At 41.0% G+C, this 21207-nt stretch overlaps 2 protein-coding genes across 2 annotated transcripts in view; both read left to right on the forward strand.

The window, feature by feature from the left end:
• SLN (sarcolipin) overlaps positions 1 to 21207 on the forward strand; it is a 72158-nt gene that overhangs the window by 7315 nt on the left and 43636 nt on the right. The window lies entirely within an intron of this gene.
• On the forward strand, positions 1482 to 19895 carry SLC35F2 (solute carrier family 35 member F2). Its single transcript, XM_088522163.1, has 8 exons — positions 1482 to 1597; positions 6551 to 6726; positions 7272 to 7399; positions 12277 to 12436; positions 14141 to 14297; positions 15096 to 15148; positions 15427 to 15581; positions 19551 to 19895. Exons 1-8 carry the CDS (start codon positions 1482 to 1484, stop codon positions 19767 to 19769), a joined length of 1164 nt encoding a protein of 387 aa, XP_088378289.1. The 3' UTR covers positions 19770 to 19895.

Genomic DNA, 21207 nt, shown 5'->3' on the forward strand with positions numbered 1-21207 from the left:
TATTTTAAAATATCCCATTTGAAAAATTCTTATGTTGTTATTTCCCTAGGAACAAAAAAAAATAGTTTCAGGAAAGAAAATCAGTCCATTGTTCTAAGAATAAATTATATTAACCTTAAAAAAAGGCTAGTGAATCATGAATAAAGAACTAGAAAAAGGAAAAGAACATTGTGGAGGAAATTGTAGTCTGATGATGAGGGACCTCTAGTGGTAAAAATATTTCCAAGAAAAAACCTCATGGTTATGCTTGTTCATAATTCTACACTGAATGATTACTGCAGTTTCAGATTTTAAATTCAACTTACATGGTATTTTGGTGTTAATTTTGTACATAAGATAAATGAAGAAAATATAATTTGATTATAGACATGTTAAGAGGTTTAGACTTGACATAAGTAAGGTTTGGTCATATCAGATATCTGTCTGTTCATGGCCATGTTTATCCACAAACCATAAAATCCTCCTCAGGTAGCAAAGTTTGGCATACCCTGAATTGAACTTAGTCCCCAAAGTCTAACAAATGCATCAGCACTTTTTTTTTTTTTTTAAGCAAGGAAGGCCAAGAATTTAACATAAATGGAGGTAAAAAGCACCAAAGACACAATCCTCCACCTTTGTTTTTGACTTGAGCAGCAGATTGTAGATATGTGACAAGTGCAATTAAAGGCAAAGATGGTAATACCACAGCTGTGGGGATCCGACAGGAGAAAATATGCAGGTTCTGACTGTTCTGACTCTTGTGTTTCTTTTTATCTTACTTATAGCTTTCTTTTGCCTTATTTTAAATTATAGAAAGTCATGACTAGCATGACTAGCACTAAAACTACTCTCAACAAACTGATTCTTGTGAGAGTCACAACACAAATTTTGATTAGGATTTTGAAAGAAAAATACCTAAACTGTTTTGTTATACAAGCAGGGAAGAAATACACCATCTTAGCAGAATACAGAAAGGAGTGTCTATACATATGCCTTGTGTATTGACTTCTAGCTTTACAGAATCCTACACAGGATTTTGGGATCAATCCTTCCCCCTCAGTCGTGTACCTTGCTGGTTACTGCCTGGTCCTTGAATAGTGGGAGAGCTGATTTTTGGTTCAAGTTTCTGCTGCAAAGAGACTGGAAGAGGTAAAGATCCCTTGAGAAGCAGCAGGGCAGTGCCTGCTTTGTGTTCGTAGCGCAGACCCTCCAAGAATGCAAGGAAGATAAACAGAGAACCTCGACTGAGAAAACGGACCCCTGGGCAAAGGGCCCTCCCCAGGCGCGGGGGCTGCCAGCGCGGGCACCCCCAGCGCCGGGGCTCGCTGGAGCTGGGCGGCAGCGAGAGCGAGGGGCCGGCGCGGGGCGGCCGGGGGTGTCGCACGGGGAGGGACGAGACGGAACGAGACGAGACGGGTCGGTGCGAGCCCGCGGCTCCTCCTCCTGCGCCTCCTCCTGCCTCTCCGTGCGGCTGCGGCGCGGGCTCCCGCCGCGGCTCCGGCATGGAGGCGGCCGCGGCTGCCGCCGCTGCCCCCGCTGCCGCCGCGCGCGGGCCCGAGGAGGCGCCGCCCGGGGCGGCCGCTGCGGGGCGGCTGCTGCGGGCCAAGCTCTGCACGTGGTGAGTGCGCGCGGCGCCGCCGGGGCCGCCGCGGCCCGCCCGGGCCCGCTCCGCCGCGCAGAGCCCGGGGCAGGCGCCGGCCTCGGGCTGCGCGAGCGGAGCCCTGCGAGCCCCCGCGGGCAGCGCCGCGGCGCGGGGTGGTGCCGGCTCCGGGGCGCGGGTGGGCCCCGGCTTTGCCCCTTCCTTCCGTAGCTCCACGAGGTGAAGGCTTCACTTATGTTCGCTCCTTTTTTTGGAATACCCCTTCTCCCAGCATCGCTGCAAAGGGCAGCTGCTAAAAAAGGGGAAAAAAGGAAAACAGAAAAGGCAGCTGGGGAAAGGCCGCTGTCCAGAAAGATCGCGGTCCTCTCCCCTTGCTTCAATGAATCGGATTGTAGCTCTAAAACGTATCGATTGGAAGCGGCTTCGGTTTCTCCTGGGAAGCTGAGGGAGAAGCCCTGGCGTTAGTTGTTGCGCGCGCTCCGGAGCCTGCGCTGCAAAGCGAGTGCGCGAACGCCTCGTGCTTGCTCCTGCCCGCCTTCCAGGACCGGAGCTCACCTGCAGGGGCAGTTTTCGTCTGGAAAAAGATCTGTTTGAAATCTGCTTTGGGGGTCTCAGGTTTGCTCTTTAGTAATTACTCTGTCAAGTACCCTTAGCTGACAAATGCAAAGTGATACCTCTGCTGTGTGGGTTTTTTTAAAAAGTCTTTTTGAGTTTTATGAAGGCTTAGTAATGGTATGTAGGAAATAAAATGGATATTTCTTTTTTCTTTCCTTTTTCTTTTTTTTTCTTTTTGATTGCAACCCATAGAAATAAGACTTTCCAATTCTTGAAACAAAATCTTCTATTTTCTTTCCCTTGGTCTTACAAATTAATTAGAGCTCATTTTTGAAGCAAAATGTTGACGTACTTAGTTTTGAATGGGAAAATATATGAAAATTAACATTTTTGAAATAATCTACTTTAGTCTGAACCTTATTTTTTTTCTTATAACTATTCACATGTGAGATTATTCAAATGAAATGATCTCATTTTTTTTTCCATTCAGGAAGGGGTCATTAGTTAAAGTAGAAATGTGAGTAAGCTGTGTACGTAAGAAGTGTTGCCAAACTTCATGTATTAGGGTTTAACTGGTGGCATAAATACACTTAGTTTTTGAAAAGAAAGTATCAAATTACAGAATTTCTTTTTAGTGAAAAAATACTGTTGAAATTTTAGGATTTATTAATATAGTTGCCAATAAAATCTAGTTTGGGCTTTTTAGATTTTCTTCAAAATACATCCAGAGTCTGGATCAGAGGAAATTAATCCTGGTGTATTTTTTCCTGTTTCCTGTGGATCCAAAGAAAACCATTCTGACTTTCTCATAAGGGCAAGAACTGCACATTTAACTGTCCATTTCAGCACTATCTTTAGAAAAATTTTTGTCTAGTTTTCATATGTTCTAAAAATCCAGAAATAACTCAGAGTTTTACTTGTAGTTGTAGGTATAGTTAAATGGGATACATGCTCTCAAGGTAGAAGTAATTGCCTATTAGCCAATTAGTAATTTCTAAAAATTACATACATATATATATATATACATATATGTATATATATAAATGTGTGTGTGTATATATATGTGTGTGTGGGTATGTATATGCATATATACATACTAGCAGGAATTATAGAACTGAGTGACCATTTCAGACCACTTTTTAATCCATACCAGCATATTGTAAAAAGAGCAGAGAGAACCAAGTTCCGCAATGGAAAGTTAATTATTAATATATTTTAAAAACAGCAATTAAATTATTAATAAAAAAAATCACAGGAATCGATAGTCATGTCAATATTGGGATGTGCGGAAAGTCATGTTTTTGAGATTGGAATGTTTTTCTCTCCAATTTTGTATTGCAAAATAAAACCAATAGGATTTATGGATTTTAAAGCTTACTCTTAAATTCTGCAGAGTACACTTTCTTTATTTTTTTTTTTGATTTGTGCTATGGAATTTTAGTGAAATTTCAGTAAGCTGAGCTCTGCTCAGTCGCCGTGTCCGGCGCTGTGCTGGGAGCAGCACCCAGGCCGTAGTGCGAGAGGAGGGAAGACCTTGATGTTCATGGTGACACTGGTGAGGGTGAGCATGAGGGGAGAGCTGCCAGAAACGCAGCATTTTGGAATTTATAGAAGACATTTCTGGAGGGCAGGTTTCTACTCAGTGAACAGTGCCTTTTCAGCTCTTTCCATCTTATTGTTCTGAATTTTTTCAGTGGGGAGGGAGAAAAAGGAGAAAAAAAGCTGTAATTAAAATGGTGAAAAGTAAAGAAGGGAACTACACTGGATGAAGAAAAACATTTTGCCTTGTCAGAAGTCTTCAGTAGTGTAGAAATATGTGGGAAAGCCTAGATATACATTAACTAAATGGAGGCAATTCCTGTTGGGCTAACCACTAAATAAGCAATTCTGGAGATTCTTGACGTGGCTCTCTTCCCATATGAGAAAATGCAATCAGGTAATTCTCTAGGAACTGTAAACTGGAGAGGTTTAATTATTAGAAAAACTGAGGATCAGCTCAATGGACTTACAAGTCCAAGTGCAAGGGACCAAGAAAGTCTTCCTTCATTATTTATCTTTTATTTTTTAATAGATGCCAGATGACTGAAGCTGAAGCTGATCAATCCTTAGCAAGCATGAATGGCAACAAACTTCTGCCTTTTTACCCTAGGGCCTTTCAGCCTTTACTAGTAATTCTGAGAAAGGAGCTATAGAAAAATACAGATTTGTTGCATGTATAGGAGCCCCTCAGGGCTAATGTCTTGCCAAGGACTCTTCATTTTGTGGGCTACACAGACCTCACAGCACTGCTAGAATAAAATTGCAGCTGTTTTTCACATCACACATGTAACGGGGTCTGATCCCCACCTCCATGACTTCACCCCAGTGAGTCCAAGCGACAGAGCGACTTTGCCTTGCTCAGCTTGCTGAGGGCTTGCGGCTCGTCTCCTACTGCAAGGGCAAAGAAGCATTTTCTGCTAAATTCAAGCAGAAAACTCTTTATTAGATTAATAAAAAGCATATATGCTTTTTTTCCCCCTTTTTTAATTTCCCCCTTTTTAATGCCTACCTGAGAGGAACAGTAAGTTTTTTTTTTTTTTTTTAACTTATTAAAAGTAAACTTTTATGTCATGGTCTTCTCCTGATTAAGTGGTTTCTCTAGACATTTCTACATCAACCAGAGTGATTAGGCAGAATGTGTGCATGCCCTCCACAGATTGGTTCACAAAGCTGTGCAATCAGGTATTTGGTAACATAAATGAATAAAATCCAAATGCAGTACATAGCTTCCAAGCTTCAGAGGTTTTGCTTTATTTGCAGTAACAAGTTCTTACATATGTATATTACAGCACTATTTGCAGTTAATACTGCCCTATAGAGTGGCCATAGAAAATTTCCAATTGAAGCGTAGTCTCCAAATTCTTTACTCTCTTTCCCCTGCTTAGTGTTTGCAATGATAAATATGAGAATCTCCATCCTTTCACCTGCAAGAAAGAGTTATTTATGCAAGAGTAAATATGACTTTTGTAAAATGTTGACATAATACACAAATATTTACAGAATGTGTGTGTATACTGTTGCTGGGGTGTTTAAAGCAAACTGGAGTAAAATGCAGGATTCAAAACTCTTGGAATCTGCAGCACGGCTGGACTGCCCAGGCATTGCTGTTTCCTCAGAAGGGAGATGGAAGGAGAAATGTGCCTAGCAGCATTTTATTTGGGGTTGATAAAATGGTTTTTGTTGGCTACAGCACCCCAGAAGATGCTCCTCTTGTGGCTGAATTCGCCTGGTAACTGACTTGTCTATCATAGCTATGTGACTGGCTGCTTGCTACATTCAAGTCATGCACCTGGGAAAAACAGCTGGTGTCACTGCCCCTGCTGTGCCCTGTCATTACAGTGGGGCTGTGGGCGCAGCACTTGGGCAGGCTCCTCCTGATGGGATTCTTGCTTACCCTGCTTGATGACTTTGAGTAGCAACAAATAAATCAATTATGCAGACAATTAAATTGCCATCAGTAGTCTTCAGAGTAAACAGGCATGGACCTCTGCAACCCCAGATAGACAGCATGGCATTGAGCCAGTCTCACTAGGTAGCCTTTGTGAGGAGGCAGGCAGAGCCAGGGTTGGCAAATCTGCCAAGGGCAAGAAAAATAGCCAAGCAAAGGTGCACAAAAATCTGTGTGTGCTTCTCTGTGTGTCACAGCCCAGAGCTGCTTTGTATTAGGTGAAGAATTACTGCTAAAATAGCAAGAGTGTCTTTTATTTTTTTAAAAAACTTTTCAGCTGTGGGCTGGATTCAGGAGGAGTAGCTAAAACTAGCATGGTAGTGTCTAAACGTGTCAAAACCTAACATGGTCTTTGGCCAAAACGTGTTCTTCACTCCATGCTTGACTGCTGCAGCATGCAATGGAGTATGGCAGGGAGGAAAAAGCCCCAACAAGTGTTATTGCTTTGGCAATTCCTCAGCCCTGCTCAACTGAGGGCTTCTGCTCCCTTCCAAAGACTCGGGTCTTGCAAGAGGCTGAAGGCAGCTGAGCTGGGGATTCTTGTTGTCTTGGTTGAAGTCAGCAAGGGAGTAGCTGGAAGGATGCAACTCCGGCCACGTGCATCCGAATCTCTTCCGATGAGCGCAGCTCTCACGTTGCTTTGAGCTTGCCTGGACAAGCTGCTTGTACACAGAGCATTGCGGGCCTGGTTTTGGTGCTTTGAACTGGCCTGGCCCATTTTTACTGGCTGTCATGAGGTAAGAATAGCTCTGCTGCATAGACAAAACACTGCTACCCGTAAAACAGAAAATTTCCTTCTTATGAATATGAACACTGATAAGGCGTAGAAAATGAACTGTCAATTTCCCTGGAAAATGAGGTAATACTTCAAAACAAAACCCCTAAATGTTAAATTTTAAATCTTGCCATGTTGTCTTTTACATTTGCAGGTATATTTTGAAAACAGTAGTTCTGGGCCAGATGCTTTCCTTGTTTATCTGTGGGACTGCTGTTACAAGCCAGTACCTAGCAGAGAAATTCCAAGTGAATACTCCAATGTTTCAAAGTTTTATCAACTATTCTTTGCTTCTTCTAGTTTACACAACGATGCTGGCATTTAGGACTGGTACGTAACATATCGGGGGGAGATTCTGGTTCTGGAGATTTTGTTCCCTTCTACATTTTTCTCTTGAATTTTGAAACTAAAAAACTTAGTACTTGTCCAAGTTTTTGAAACTCCCTGCTGAAATTCCTGCCTTGTAGTAACACATGACAATTAACTTGATTTTTGCAAGTTAAGCAAGCATTTCATTTCACTTCATGTATTTTAATGGAACCAAAAATAAAAATTTAAATCTTATATTATATTAGAAGAAAATAATCTTTATTGTAACAAATCTCATTACCAGAGCCTATTGAATATTCCTTCTACATCAATGCACTCTTCAAACAGTCCTAATCTTCTATTTTTTTTCTTGTGATGGATTTCCACACCTTTCACCATTTTTATTATCTTCTTACAGGCTGCTGTTTGTTCTTACTATATCTTTCTTACAATTGGCATCCAAAATCAAGCATCGCAATATTACATGTGCTTGTAAAAAGCAATATCCTTGCGCAGCATTTCTTCTGAAAGGACCATATATTGATTGGTGCTTTTTTTCTTAACAGGCAATGACAGCCTTCTGCAAATTCTGAAGCAGAGGTGGTGGAAGTATATTCTTTTGGGACTGGCTGATGTTGAGGCCAATTACATGATTGTCAAAGCATACCAATACACGACCCTGACAAGTGTCCAGGTAAGAACCAATCCCCCTTTCCAGATTGTCGCTTTTCTTAGAGTTTTGGACTGTTTTCTGAGATGAGATTTCAGAGGGCACACATAGAAGCTATTTAAACACGAACAAAAAGTCAATATCTCTCTTCTCTTTGCAATACAGAGAAGAGCATCCTGCATCATGAGTAACATTTTCAGGAAGCAGAGAAAATCGGCTGGTATTACCCAGTGCCAATTCTTAAATTGAACTCTTAAGCATTTTTGTATTTTTGATAGAAAGCACTTCCAAGAGTTTGCTGACAACTCCTCTTTTTTTTTCCCCTCCATGATGCAAAAATAAAGATTTAAGACCAGATAACACTGACTCAGCACACGTTCTCGCTGCTGACAGCAGAGTGAATCTCTTGCCTAACCCTCGAAGCTGTGGGAGGCACTGGGAGATAGATGTAAGATGTGAGGACACAGCTGGAAGTGAGCTGTGCTGCGAGGCAGCCTTGGGCTCTGGGATATGGCACTTCCAACCCTTCCCTGTGAGAAGGGAAGGGACATGAGCTTGCCGTGTTCCCGGAGAGGCTGTAAACAGCAGCATCCTCTGCAGTGCCAGTGCTTGGCGACGTCTTGCTGCATCAGGAAAGCCTTGTGTAAATAGCTCCAGGAGCTGGAGGACTAAGAATGTAGTTTTCTCTCCACTACATGCAGATGGAAGCTGGCAGCTTATGTGTAGCTGGAATGAACTGTGATCTGGGTTCCTCTCTGAAAGCTGCAATGACTTTTCCTCCTGCTGTTTAAGGAACAATAACATGTGCCTGAAGGATTATCATTGTCATGTTTTCCACTTCATACTTATGGCTCATTAGGCTTTTAATTTACTTACGAGTGATGTGTGAGAAATAAGAGTTTTAGCAGTGATATATTTCTGTCTCAAGAAAAAGCTAAGCTGATGGCTGAAATATTCTTTGATCGTATAATTCACAGCCGAAGAAGCCAGGACTTAGGTCCAAATTCTCAGAAGGAATAAAGCTATTCCCATGACTTCTTCCATAGAAATTAAGAAAGAAAAGGTAGAGTTGGTCTTCTTGCCCAGTCACCGAAGTTGGACGTTTGCTGAATCTTCTCACGTGATGATCTTCAGACTGATGCCTCCTTAAGTGTCAGTTCAGTGTTAGGAATTTATTGTACCTGCCCATTGCAGCAGGATTTCTTGCATATCACATGAAGTAACCCGTTTCCCACCACTGTCAGAAATGAGAATCAGAACAAAAAGGTCTGTCAGGAGCAAGTAGTTCTGCTCTAACATTAGTACGTAAGAATGGCTATCCTGGTTCAGAGCACTACCCTAATACTCTGTCTTCAGTAGTGGCCTTAAATGGATGCCCTGGAAGCACAAAACCAAGGCAGGAGTATATCACACCTTTTCTGAACTCTGTGCTCACTGTTGAAAGGCTGCCTGACTGGAGCTTGAGCTCAGCCTCATGATTTTTGTCCAAGATAAGTTTCTGCTCAGCAAGGAACTTCCATGTATTCTTCACACACATGCAAAGAAAAACAATTCTCCTCAAGTTATCAAATGTGCTAACAAGGAATTGCAAGGAAGGGCTTGGGAGATTTTTACAGAGATAACATTGGGGTGACAATGCTCCTTTCTCTGTAAATAAAGACAAAAGTCTCTGGGCCACAACTGCAGCTCTTGAGTTCTGGCTGAGACGATGCCAGGGGCGCTTCCCCTGCGAGATGCACACGCTTCAGTCTTGTGTCAGGAATGACCACGCTGCTCCGTGTAACGCGTTCGCCCGCATCCTTGATAGCCCAGTGTTGTTAATGTGCTTTTTGTAAGGTGAGCATTTGCTGTTTACACAATTCAGGCGGGGGCATTTAGTTGGCAGCTGTTGACAGAATATCAGTTCATAGAAGAGTATTAACCACAAGAGGAGAAAAGCAGCGCGTGCCCCTGGAGCTGCCCGTGGGAGCCGTGTGGGCAGGAGGAGCTGTGGAGCTTTCCTGCTCTCTGAGGTCTGGGAGCTGCCACTTGTGAGCAAACTAACAGCCTCTAATGATCCACTGCAATCGCTTAAACATTTATTAAAGCATCTGTTAATAATTTACCCTATCATTAAAACCTTCCCACAAGCAGGGTGGTTGAAACCTGGTTGGAGTCAAAATTAAATCAGCAGGTTATCTTATTTTTTTTTCCCTCCCTGTAAATACGCAGTGCAGAATTGAATAATACAAGAGTTTGCTGAGGCTCTGCTGGCAATTGGTACCAAGCAGCACTACCATAGATGTTGTAAAGCCTGAATAAATCTTGTTCTTTTAAATATTTTCATTGACATAAGTTCACTGTGATATTACAGTTGCTTTGCAGATCTTTGATCTTGATCCTACACAGAAGAGAACATTTTCCTCCAGAAAACTCTTTGAACCTAGTAGGAGAAGGCAAGATGCACTAGCTGAAAATCAGATTTCTTTAGTTTGTAATTGGGCATAATTGGCTGCCGGAATAAATTACTAGTGTAAATTCTTCATCATCTGGTGCCCATTTGCCCTTAATGCAAGTCTTTTAACCAGGGTGCTGTAGCTCTGGAATATTGGTCTGAACCCAGCAATTTCCCATCTAGTGTTAATGAAAGAGATTGCACCTCATTATCTAGAAGACCTTTGTGCTCTAATTAATCTTTTTAAAAAAAAAAAAAAAGAGGCTTTTGTTCTAATCTTTTGGGTTGAAAAACTGCTTGCAGGCTAGAAAGCTACATGGTAACATCTCAATAAGTAAGGAAATGAAAGCTTGCTTATTAATAGAGGATGATATGTCTACTGGCAGGAAAATGATTTTTTTCCTTTTTAATTTTTGTAATATTTCGTAGCTTCGTTGATTACAATTTCTCACCAGAGAAATCTTTGTTTAAGACTCATCACTTTCATATATATTTCCTTACTTGGAACAAACTGTTTGAAACCAAGGGTGGAAAAACAGTGTTGTAAGAACTAAATCATACATTTTGGTGAAACAGATAAGTGATGCTTCTCATCTGATACTAGAAAAAAACAGACACATTCTTCATGTAGACAAAAGAAAAGAGAGAGCAAAGGCCTGTGATCAAACAGAAACACATAGTATGATACTCTTAAAATAGAGCAAAGCTGTACTGAAATACATGGTACCATGCGTTAGGACTAGTGTAGTTCAAACCTCTGCTAATGTAGTGCAGGTGAGTGACTGGCTTTTACACAGACTTCTCAAATGGGGCAAGCTGAAGACAATCGAGGGAACACAGACAAATAGGTGGAAGGAGTAGAGAGCATCTTTAGGGCTTACCCTGTATGAATTTCCCTTAATGCTGTCCTGGTAAGACAATATATGTAGTTATGAGCAAGTAAGGGGCTGAAAACCCTTGCAAATGATGAATGAACTGACAGAGGTAAGCGCAGGCGAAAGCCGAAAATGATGCATTTAGACAGACAGAAGATAGCAAAGAACATTCTGGACTAAGGCCTGTTAGCTTGATTGTAGCAATTATGCTATGGTCCTATTGACCTGGCATTGATGTTTCATAGTGGCTTCAAGAGGCCTTGTTTTAAGAATTGTCGTTTAAGAGTGATTTGAGAGCAGCCTTTGGAAGGCTGACTGTATGTTCAGCTCTATTTGCTTATGTATTTTTCATGACACTATAATGAGGCAGGCCAGAAAGTATTTGGGGAATGGATCTTTTTTCCTCCAAAAAAAAAATCAGAAACAAGTCTGTTTTATTGAATTAAGTTTTTAAAGCAGTTGTGATTAGTTCAGTGTTCTTTGCATTGTTTGGTTGTTCTAGAACATTATGTTCATTTTATGCTGCACGCTATTTTTCTGTTTTATGCATATAGCTGTCTTGATTTTCTGTGGTAAAGGAGAAGAGGCAGAACATTTGTGGGTTTAACAGAAGGACAAAGATGATTTGGTGCTTCCAAACATAAGAATATAGCAACATGAAGAGGTGGATAATGGAGAAAGGAAAGAGAAGTCAGTGTCACTGCTTGTCTTGGAGGGCAGACGTCCTTGAACTGATCAGTCTGCTCAAAGCAATGCCCATGCACACATCTTGTGTGTCCTTGCTGCTGTGGAAGGGATAAACTCCAGAGTGAATTACCCACTTCTGACTAATGCAGAGTCAGATGTAAAAGAGAAGTGGATTGAAAATACATTATTGCCTTGGGTATGATTTTCTGGGAAGTTGCAGCATTGGGAAGGGCATCTTAGCAAAGCTGTTCTCTCCTTCCTGTCTTCCTACCATCAACTTTGCAAATTTCTTCTGTTCTTTGTACCAGTTCTTTTTCAGTAAGACTCATTTCTGGGGGGAAAAAAACACATACTTTTATGGATTATTCACTTTGATGAAAATTTGATCAGTTGTATTCTTTAATAACTCCATTTTTCCACATTGTGTACAGTCAGTCCTCAACTCTAATTGCAATTTTAAAGAGGAGTGAAAAGATGAGCTAGCGTGCAAGTACACCTGAAATCTGTTAAGAAAGGAAAGACAAAACCTGGTGGAAAATAATGACATGTTAGTGAACCACCTCCTGGTATTAGCGTCATGAGGAACAGCGTGAGCTCAGTGCAACCTCCTAGCACTGACTTGTGAAGCTGGGCAGATTTAGATCCCTTATTAGAAGAATTTCTAAATCTGTGAATTTCTAACAGGAGAGAATGAAGCTGCCCCAACACCCCTCTTTCCCTTGCAAATGCTTTTCATGGTAAAATGTGGCTCTGACCCCTCTTCCATTTCAGCTAGTCTATTGGGGTTGCTTTGTGCCTTTCAATCGAGAGCGATGGAAGGTAAGATCCTGTATGTTCAGCTTCAGGAGAGCGATATCCGAGTTTGGGGTAGGATTCTAACTAAAATCGTTTCTCTGTCCCTGCAGCTGCTGGATTGTTTTGGGATTCCCGTGCTGATGGCTTTATCATGGTTCATTCTCCGTGCAAGATACAAACTCATCCACTTTATTGCTGTGGCAGTCTGTCTGCTGGGTGTAGGAACCATGGTGGGCGCAGACATACTGGCGGGCAGGCAGGACACGGAAGGTAAGGAAACCTTGCTCACCAAGGGGAAATTCAGAGATGTGGTTCCAATGCCGGTCCAAATTTCAAAGGACAAAGGGGAGCAAACTTCTTTGCATTGGGGGAATGGATCTAGCTTTATTTTAGACAAAAAGAAGAGATATACTCTCTATTTATATTTTCTGGCCAAAACAATAGTAACTGAGGAGGTGTCAGTTTTATAGGGAGCTGTGACGTTTGCCTATAGATTTGAATTGTATATTTGGGTATCTTGAAGTTTGCTGCTGCTTATTAGCCCTGATGTAAGACCTCAGACCTGGTGAAAAACATTTTTCCTTGAAAGCATGATTGCTTTTGCTGTTCATATGAGGTGGTCTAATAAAAGGTGCTACCTCTTCCTACAAACCTCATCCAGCTTAGACTCCTGGTCTGTTAGCAGCCAGACTTTTCTGATGTGCAGCTTCCTAATGGAATTCCCTTAGAATTAATAGCAAATTAGAGATTACTTGACAACAGGCTAACTTATTTGAGTTATCTTTTGCAGACCTATAGAAATAGTCCACGTATCCCCAAGATCTGCTGAGCAGAGCATGGAGACCACTGCCCTGGATCAGTGGGGATGTGGCCAGAATACAGGGGATTGCTGGGGTCTCCCGAAGGGAGCTTGGCCTTGACTGCCTGCACTCAGTGATGCTTAGGTTAGAACTGGTTACCTCTTCTCTGTTTGGACCAGAAGCCCCAATCAGGCCACATTAAGTTGCTCTTATTTCGAACCCCAGGGGATATAAGGCAAGGTAAATTTAAGCAGGAAGAGAAACATGGCATTGGCTTCACTAGGCAGAGTAGAGATGAGCCTGTTTAGCTTTATTCCAGGACATCTACTGCAGGTAAGATAGCATGGCAAACAGAAGGTTAGCATCCGTGCTGTGTGGTACAGCACGTCAGAGTCCTGAGGGAGAAAATTCTTCCCCTGAGATATTAGGACAGTTGTGGTTTATTCAGTGACCTGAATATCCTTAGTACTGCTTTCCCTCACATGCCAGACACATCTGCTTAGTGAGAGAGTGACTACCAACGTGCTTAGGGCAGGACACTTCAATTCAAGGCCATAAACAGCAGCTCCTTGTCTTGCTACTGAGCAGCTGCATAACAGCGTTTACTTGATGAGTGACTGTGTCCCTGCCTGAGCAGGAGGCTTTGACTAGATGATCTCTACAGGTCCCTTCCAATCTCTGCCATTCTGTGATTCTGAGCGATTCTGTGTTACAAGGAGTCCCGTTAGCACAGGATGGATGTATCACAGGATACCCAATACCACACATCTGCAGCGCCCACTTGAGAACTGTCATAAACTTCAGTTCAGGTTCCACAGCAATCGGCAAGGCTTGTACGAGGCCTTCGTGCCAAAGTGGGAGCTTAGTCGGAAGCTGGACTGCAATTCCTCTGTCTCCCTGTGCTGCCTGATGTCAGGAGATGCAGGGAGCACTGGACCAACCAAAAAGCTACGTCTTGGTCAGGATGTGATTTGCACATGCTTAATGAGCCATTAGTAGTGTTAGTGCTCTGGTCCCAAGCAACTGATCTGCTTCACACACACACATCCTTCCCCCCTACTCCTAGAGGTGCTAGAAAGGCAAGGATGTTTGGGGTAAATTTGCTTGTCTTTTTAAGGGAAGTTGAAAAGTGTTTGCAGCATTACCCTTATTGTGGATTAATATTTCTGTACAGGAAGTGACGTGGTGATTGGCGATGTCTTAGTTCTTCTTGGTGCTTCTTTGTATGCCATTTCTAATGTGAGTGAGGAATACATTGTGAAAAATCTGAGCAGAGTGGAGTTTCTAGGAATGGTGGGCTTGTTTGGGACTATTATCAGCGGTCTGCAGCTGTAAGGATCTAATATATTTATTTTAAAATTAATTAAGAATATTCTACAGATGATTACTTGTCTACCATGAAATGACATTGTTGTTATTAAATTAATTCTTTGCTAACTTTGTATTTGGCTTATATGGGAGACCTTTCATTTGAATGCCATTTTTGTTGCCATGCAACATCCATTTTATATTCTTCTTATTTGTTCTGCCCTTATTACAACAATTCTAAAGCTCCAATCCTGTAAATTCAATGCCTATCCTGCTTGCCTGTATTCTTGATTTTATTGACTTTCATGAGGGCACTTAGTAGGAGAGGACTGTTCACAGGAATGTATTTCTTAATGGGTTTTCTCTGTGGAAAGGTTTCAGAGACAATGATTAGCAGGATGGCTTCCATATTAAACAAGTTTGAGATGAAGCATGTATACTCTTACAGATAACTGTGTTAGAGTAAGAGACCACATGCACTTCAGTCTATCTAAAGAATTTGGTTTCTCATTTCTCATCATTATAGTTAATAATTTCTTCAAATTGTATATCAAATAGAACTGAAGGATGAAAAAGCCTTGAAAGAACATAAGAAAGGCATAAGAGTTAAATAAAAGTGCTCTTGACTTTCAATCACTTGAATATTCAAGTCTTTTTTTCATGCTTGTTAGATGCTATTGCTATTGTTATTTGTTGTTATTTAATAATATTTCAGAAAAAAAAATCAAAGATGATAAAGCAAAGTGTTTCTTATATATTCTGGCAATTCTCTATTTGAATACTTTTTTAAACTTTATGGTATTTTTTTTCTTTAACTCTAGAGCCATTGTTGAACATAAGGACATAATGAAAATTCAATGGAACTGGAAAGTTGGTATGTTTATGACAAAACGGTATGCATTTCTACAAAACACTGGAAAAACTAATAATTATATAATCCTAGAATTTTGTTTTTTCACTTTCTTTTTCTGTAAAGTAAATGACAGCCTTCATGTTATGTTGCCACAAATAAACAGATTTCCTGCAAACTCTGCAACTTAGTAAAGAGATAAGATTACAGGATGCATGATTTAAAACATCTGAATAATATCAGTCTTCTTTAAAGTCATAGTTTAGTGCTTTTATGCTAAGTTTCCATCATTTTTCTTACAGCACTGCTGTTCGCAGCATTTGCCCTGTGTATGTTTGGGCTGTATAGCTTCATGCCAGTAGTGATTAAAGTCACCAGTGCAACCTCAGTCAACTTGGGCATTTTGACTGCAGATCTCTACAGCCTTTTTTTTGGACTTTTCCTGTTTTACTATAAGGTAGGTAACTTCATTCATTCATTATAGTTTCCGCTAAATTTTTACTCCAACACTGCAATTAAATCATAATGTTCTTTTTAGCCCCTCAAAACTGTTTTCAGACTTACGTTTGTACAGATTGTATCATTCATCACTGTTAGACATCAACCAGAAAGATATACTTAATTACATAGCTTTGCACCATTAGGTAGTTAATGATTATAAAGCAATATCATACTTCATAGAATAACTTGGAGTTAACAATAAAGATAGTAAATAATTTACAGGAGATTCAAATGATAGATTCTTATTTTAATCCCTATTTGGAACTCCATAGAGTTTGTGTGCTAGATTTGGTTCATCCCTCTCACAAAGTGGGGGTTTGAATCCAAGTGTCCTGAGAGGATTTTTATTTCTGCAGGAGTAGTGGTTGGATTTGATTTTTAGAAAATAATATTTCCTTTTAAAAGTTTATTTATTTATTTTTATAAATGTCTCACAGAAGAATCAGGCTCAAGTACTGCTTCTGAGGAGAAACTTCAGTAACTGAAAAATTGCACATAAATATATAGTTCTATGTGGTCTGCAAGAGGTGGTTATTTTTATTGTTCTGCAAGAGGTGGTTATTAATCTTTTCTGAACTATCTATTGAAGCTAAGTGGCAGTGCTAAAAAGTTTTAACTCTGACTTCCCCTCTTCATTGAGGCTCATTTATGGGAACCCAGCTCACAGGAGCAGCTGGGGTAGTGTCATGCAGCGACTGGAAGGGCTTAGTGAGATGCTTGTGAAATTTGCTTAAGACGCTTAATTTGTGTTATTCCATGTGATTGCTTTCTCTTCAGCATTATGGAGAGCCAGAAACTTTTATGTCAGATTTGTTTCTGAAAGGGAAGGCCAATTTATTGTAGTATTCAACAGGATTCATTTTTCAACCCAATTAGGATCCAATTTTGGGCTAGATTTTTTTTTCCCAGGACATTCCTAGCTATTGACTTACCTTACCATTTTCGATTTGAAAATTTGCACCAAGCTAATGCTCTAAACTACAAAGCATCCATTACAAATGAATGTAGGAAACTATATTCTTTTTTTAAAAAAAAAATGTTTTCTGTTAGTTCCAGTAACACATTTTAGTACCAGATAGCTCAGATTTTAACAGAAGAAGTAATTGGAGAACTGTATCCATAATAGTTAATGTGAAGAGATAGCCAAAATCTTTGGGAGGGACACAGATAAACTTTTAAACTTCAGTATTGACTTATTTTGGGGAGAGATTCTTCTGGGAAGAGATTATTCCATAATTACTATCTACAGTGTATTTTGGTAGCAGAAATTAAAAAATGATTTAGGGAAGATTTGAGGTCTGCATTATGAGAGAATTTCAGGTGTATGTTAAAATATAAGTGACTAAAAAGACCCATTGAGAAGTTGGAGAAATGGCAAAATTACTTAAATTACTTTCATGCAAGTTGATTTATTTTTTTTTTTGTTTGAATCTTCCCATGGCAAGATGGAAGGAGGAGTGTTTGAAAGTCCTTTACATTTGTCACGGGGCAGGGAGGGGGTAATGAAGTACCACTCTACACATTGAAGAGAAGACTCTCTGAAGGGGCAGCTCTAGCATGACCTTGTGTCTGTGTTTAGAAACAATCAAGTAACAAAAAGGGAGCAATTATAATGCAACATCTTTAGTAATCAGGATCTGAAGTAACTTAGAAATTGAGAACGTGGGAAGCCTGATTTTTGCAGGGCTTTTAAGAATACATATAGCAGTAGAAAATCTTGCCGAGTTACCTTGTAGTTTCTTTCCCTCAGACAAAAACACCAGGCAGGACATTTCCTGGATTAGAAAACATGCTGGAGACAGGAATCCACAAACCAAAATGTGAGAACGCACTCTCTACTCTTATCCTGTGAGGAAAGATTTACCTCTTAGCAAGCAGTATGTCACAGTAAGCCAGCCAAGGCTTGGCTGGGCTGCGGCGCAGAAGGAGCTGGGTCGTGCAGAGCTCTGCGTTGCTCTTGTCCGAGCCTGCTCGGAGACGGAAGCAGCGCAAACACGGCTGAGCCCATGCAGGACTTCCTAGCTGGAGTGCTGCGTCTTGCTCATGCACTCGGTTTCCCAGCCCCAAGTGACTCTGCTTACCACAACGTGTGAATTTGGCATAACTGCTTTAATGAACTTATTTTCTTTTTCTGCTCCATAGCTAATCTTTGCTGTGTGTGCTCCTAATGAGCTCATTTTACACAGACAGCTGCTGTGAAGAAATATTACATTCCTGATTTTACAAGGTGATGCAGGTCCTCATCTGGTCCTGCAGTGAGTCCTGGAGTCAGTATAATCTTGAGTCAGTAAAACCTTGGATTCCTTGCCATCGAGGATGTTTCAAAATCTGCAGCTCATTGCTTCATCTGTCATCATGTGCTTGTGCAGCTACACAAAAGTTGTGAGATGTGATGGCAAATATGCAAGAAAGTCTAGGAGGAAGAATCCCCCACAACACTTCAAAATAGGGCCCTCAAGTGTTTCTGTTGTGTAAACTCCTAGGGAAAGAGTTTATGGCAAATACAGACACTAGGTGGAGGTACAGTCAGCTCATCACATTTAAAGTAGTCTTTGGACTTGTTATTGAATAGAGCAAGGTAAGCTGTGCAGGTATGACTGAAACCAGTGTCCGAAGCGGTGAAGTTACTGCAATATTTGAAATTAAGTAAAACTTAAGGAGGAGAAGGCCACAGGAGGAGCCGTCGTGGCACAGCGCCCATGACCTGGCACTGCGCAGGGAAATGCTAGGGACACTGCCAGCACCTCCCGTTTCCCGCCGTGATGACCTACCTACTCTGGTACTGTGTAAAAGATGGCCATGATAAATTGCTCTTTTCCCAGCTTCTAATTTTTAAAAGAAAACAGGGATTCTGGCAAGGTGAGGAGAGAGGGCCAAGGTGCTTCAGCCTCCCCTTCACTTGTGTGCTGCCTTCGAAGGGTGCAGCGCACTTTCCAAGGCAAGTGACTTCAGCAAGTCTAAGAAAGCTCAGGGTGGGTTGGGTATATTTCGGAATTTCTCTGGCTGTGTTGAAAATCTTGACAATAACCCACTATGACCATGAACTACTGCTTCCATTGAGATCCAGAACTTTTTAATGTCTTGACAGTGGGGTGTAAGATATGCTGTGTGCATCATGCTGCTGTTTAAGTCAGAGTGGTTTGACAAAGACAATAGGGTGAATTTTAGCAAACCTCCTGAAAAAGTGGTCCTGGCTGTGTATGACTCAAGCACTTTGTATTATTAAACCCAGTGTTATGAAATAAGCATTTATTTTTCTAGTAGGATGGCTAAAAATTGCCCAGTTTCAACACCTAAGGGAGTGATAGCGAATCAAATGCCTGATGTACCGCAGCAGTTCATACTCTTGCCTCATACGGCTCTAACTGTTCAGTAAGTAGCACAAATGCATGTCTCGTACCAGGAGCCTTGGTCTCCCTCTCTTCAGGATCTTTCTGTGTGTAGAGAGCAAACAGGTTTTTTGCCCAGTCACAACATCTATCCAGTCCTGGGGGGGGTTAGGAGTTGTGTGGAGAACCAGCAGCTCTGGTAGCTGGAAGGAAATATTCTTCTCTTGCCACTACCTGAAATACTTGTAATGCTAAAACAAATTTCTCTCAGGGATACAGGTTTTCAGTAGAGATTTCAGTTGTATAAACAGCTGTCCTTTCCTATTACCACACTTCTAGCCATTTATTAAAGTTATTGTAGGTAGACCTAAAAAAACACCTGGTACGAGAGTACTGAGGATGAGATAGGGTAAAAGAGTAAGCAGCTTTATTGGAGCTGTTGGATTTTGATTTTCAGGATATAGATCATGATGATAATTTGTATGATTTTTTTTTTTTTTAAAGGGAAGTGTAGCTTTCAGATTCTTAAACAAGGCAGCGTTTGTATGTTTTTACATCAGACAAGACCTAATGCATTTTATTCTTCCTTCTGGCAGTTTTCTGGCCTTTACATCCTGTCCTTCGTTGTCATCATGGTGGGCTTCATCTTGTACTGCTCCACTCCAACTCGCACTGCAGAACCCACGGCTGTGCCGCAGCCCGTCAGCGCTGGCGTGGACAACGCTGCGCTGAAGATCGAGGAGACCGACCGCGAGGCTCCTGCTGCAACGGTGCAGTTCACGGGAGGAGAAACGGTGGTGGTCAGCACCAACTAAAAAAGATGGCAGCGTTTCAAAATAGAGCTTCTTTACTGCCAAAATTTCCCTCAAATATTAATCTGGAGAGTTGTTCTGTTGCCAGGGTGCTGCCTTGATTTTAATGCACTGGATAGACTTTTAAGGCCAGATTCTCCGTCAGTGAAGCTATTGATTTACCCTTGCAGAAAATCTGGCCCTTAGAAGAAGACAGAATCGTATTTATGTTGAGTCTTTGAGAAGCGAGAGACTGTTATTTTTTAAGGTTTGATTAACTTCATGGCAAATGCTTCAGGGAAAACTAAGCCAAAGCAAGCTCTCAGGTCACTAGCTGGAGCAAATACCTTTTATATTACATTAGGGACCTAAATCTACAAAGTGCTGTTTGAGTGCTCTGTGGCTGCCACACGTCAGTGCTGGGAAACCACTCAGCTTCTTGCTGTGGTCTGTGGGCCACGTCTCACACATGTACCTTTCAATTGCTGGTGGACTTTATTCCTCCATGGGAGGCATTTGCTTCTTACATTCCAGCCCAGCGGCCGTCTGTTTCCATTGCTGCTGTCGTTGTTGCAGTGGGAGCTGCTACAGAGAACAAGTGTTTTATTTCCAGTTTTGATAATAATGGAAGTTTGAATATGTATTTCCATAACCTCTACTTTTTATTTCAGTAGCCTGTTGTTTGGTGCATTCCTACTAGGTGGAGGAGACAGAGTCAAGCCCCACACCGTCCAGTAAGAGCTGAATATATTTTTCTTCTGGGTGAGATGGCAAAAGGGATTGAACTGATATTCACTCCTCAGTGAAATTGTCTTCAAGTGGGAGACATTTCTGCATAAAGATTCTAATTAAATTGGCATTTATTAAAAAAAAAGTCTTAGCTGATCTTCATTGCAACAATAATGATCTTTTCGAAAATACTAAGTGTTTTCACTAGATTAATTGGCAGTTTTCCTCCCTCTCTTTTTCATAGTTATACTAAATGATTAAAATTGACATGGCTGCAGTTTTGACATCAGTAAAACCATTCTTGAATTTTTTTTTTGTGTAAGCCGTCATATTTCAGTTTTATTAAGTGACACTGAATAAAGCCTTCAGTAGATGAGGAGTTGGTCCTTTGTTTGTTTTTTTTAAGCTAGAATTTCTTTTATTATTCGAAGTTATGTTTACGAATTTTACTGACCAAATAATCCTTTAATCATTAAATTTTCTTACCATACAGAGTAAAACTGATCTTTTCAGAGGATACTGGTGATCATGTGACAAAGACTGTTTTTGTGCACTTCTGTTATAAGTTATAGAACCAAAATGATTAAGGAAAAATCTTACCTGATTTTAATTAGAGAGAGCAAAATAAATATTCAGCAGGTACAGGGTGAAGTGAATCCCGTGTGAAACTTGTTGCCCAATCTGAAGCATTTCCTCTGTGTGGTCACTGGGTGGCATTTCAGTATCTCCCTGG

The sequence above is a fragment of the Tinamus guttatus genome, unplaced genomic scaffold (genome assembly GCF_059628265.1).
Source record: "Tinamus guttatus ecotype Peru unplaced genomic scaffold, ASM5962826v1 Tinamus_guttatus_pri_ptg000150l, whole genome shotgun sequence".
Lineage (NCBI taxonomy): Eukaryota > Metazoa > Chordata > Aves > Tinamiformes > Tinamidae > Tinamus > Tinamus guttatus.

Bases quoted from the DNA above. Each gene is read 5' to 3' on its own strand.
- SLC35F2 (XM_088522163.1), top strand. From the start codon at position 1,482: ATGGAGGCGGCCGCGGCTGCCGCCGCTGCCCCCGCTGCCGCCGCGCGC. The intron at 15,149-15,426 runs GTATGTTTATGA...TTTTTCTTACAG, and splicing joins TCAATGGAACTGGAAAGTTG to CACTGCTGTTCGCAGCATTT. The intron at 15,582-19,550 runs GTAGGTAACTTC...TCCTTCTGGCAG, and splicing joins TTTTCCTGTTTTACTATAAG to TTTTCTGGCCTTTACATCCT.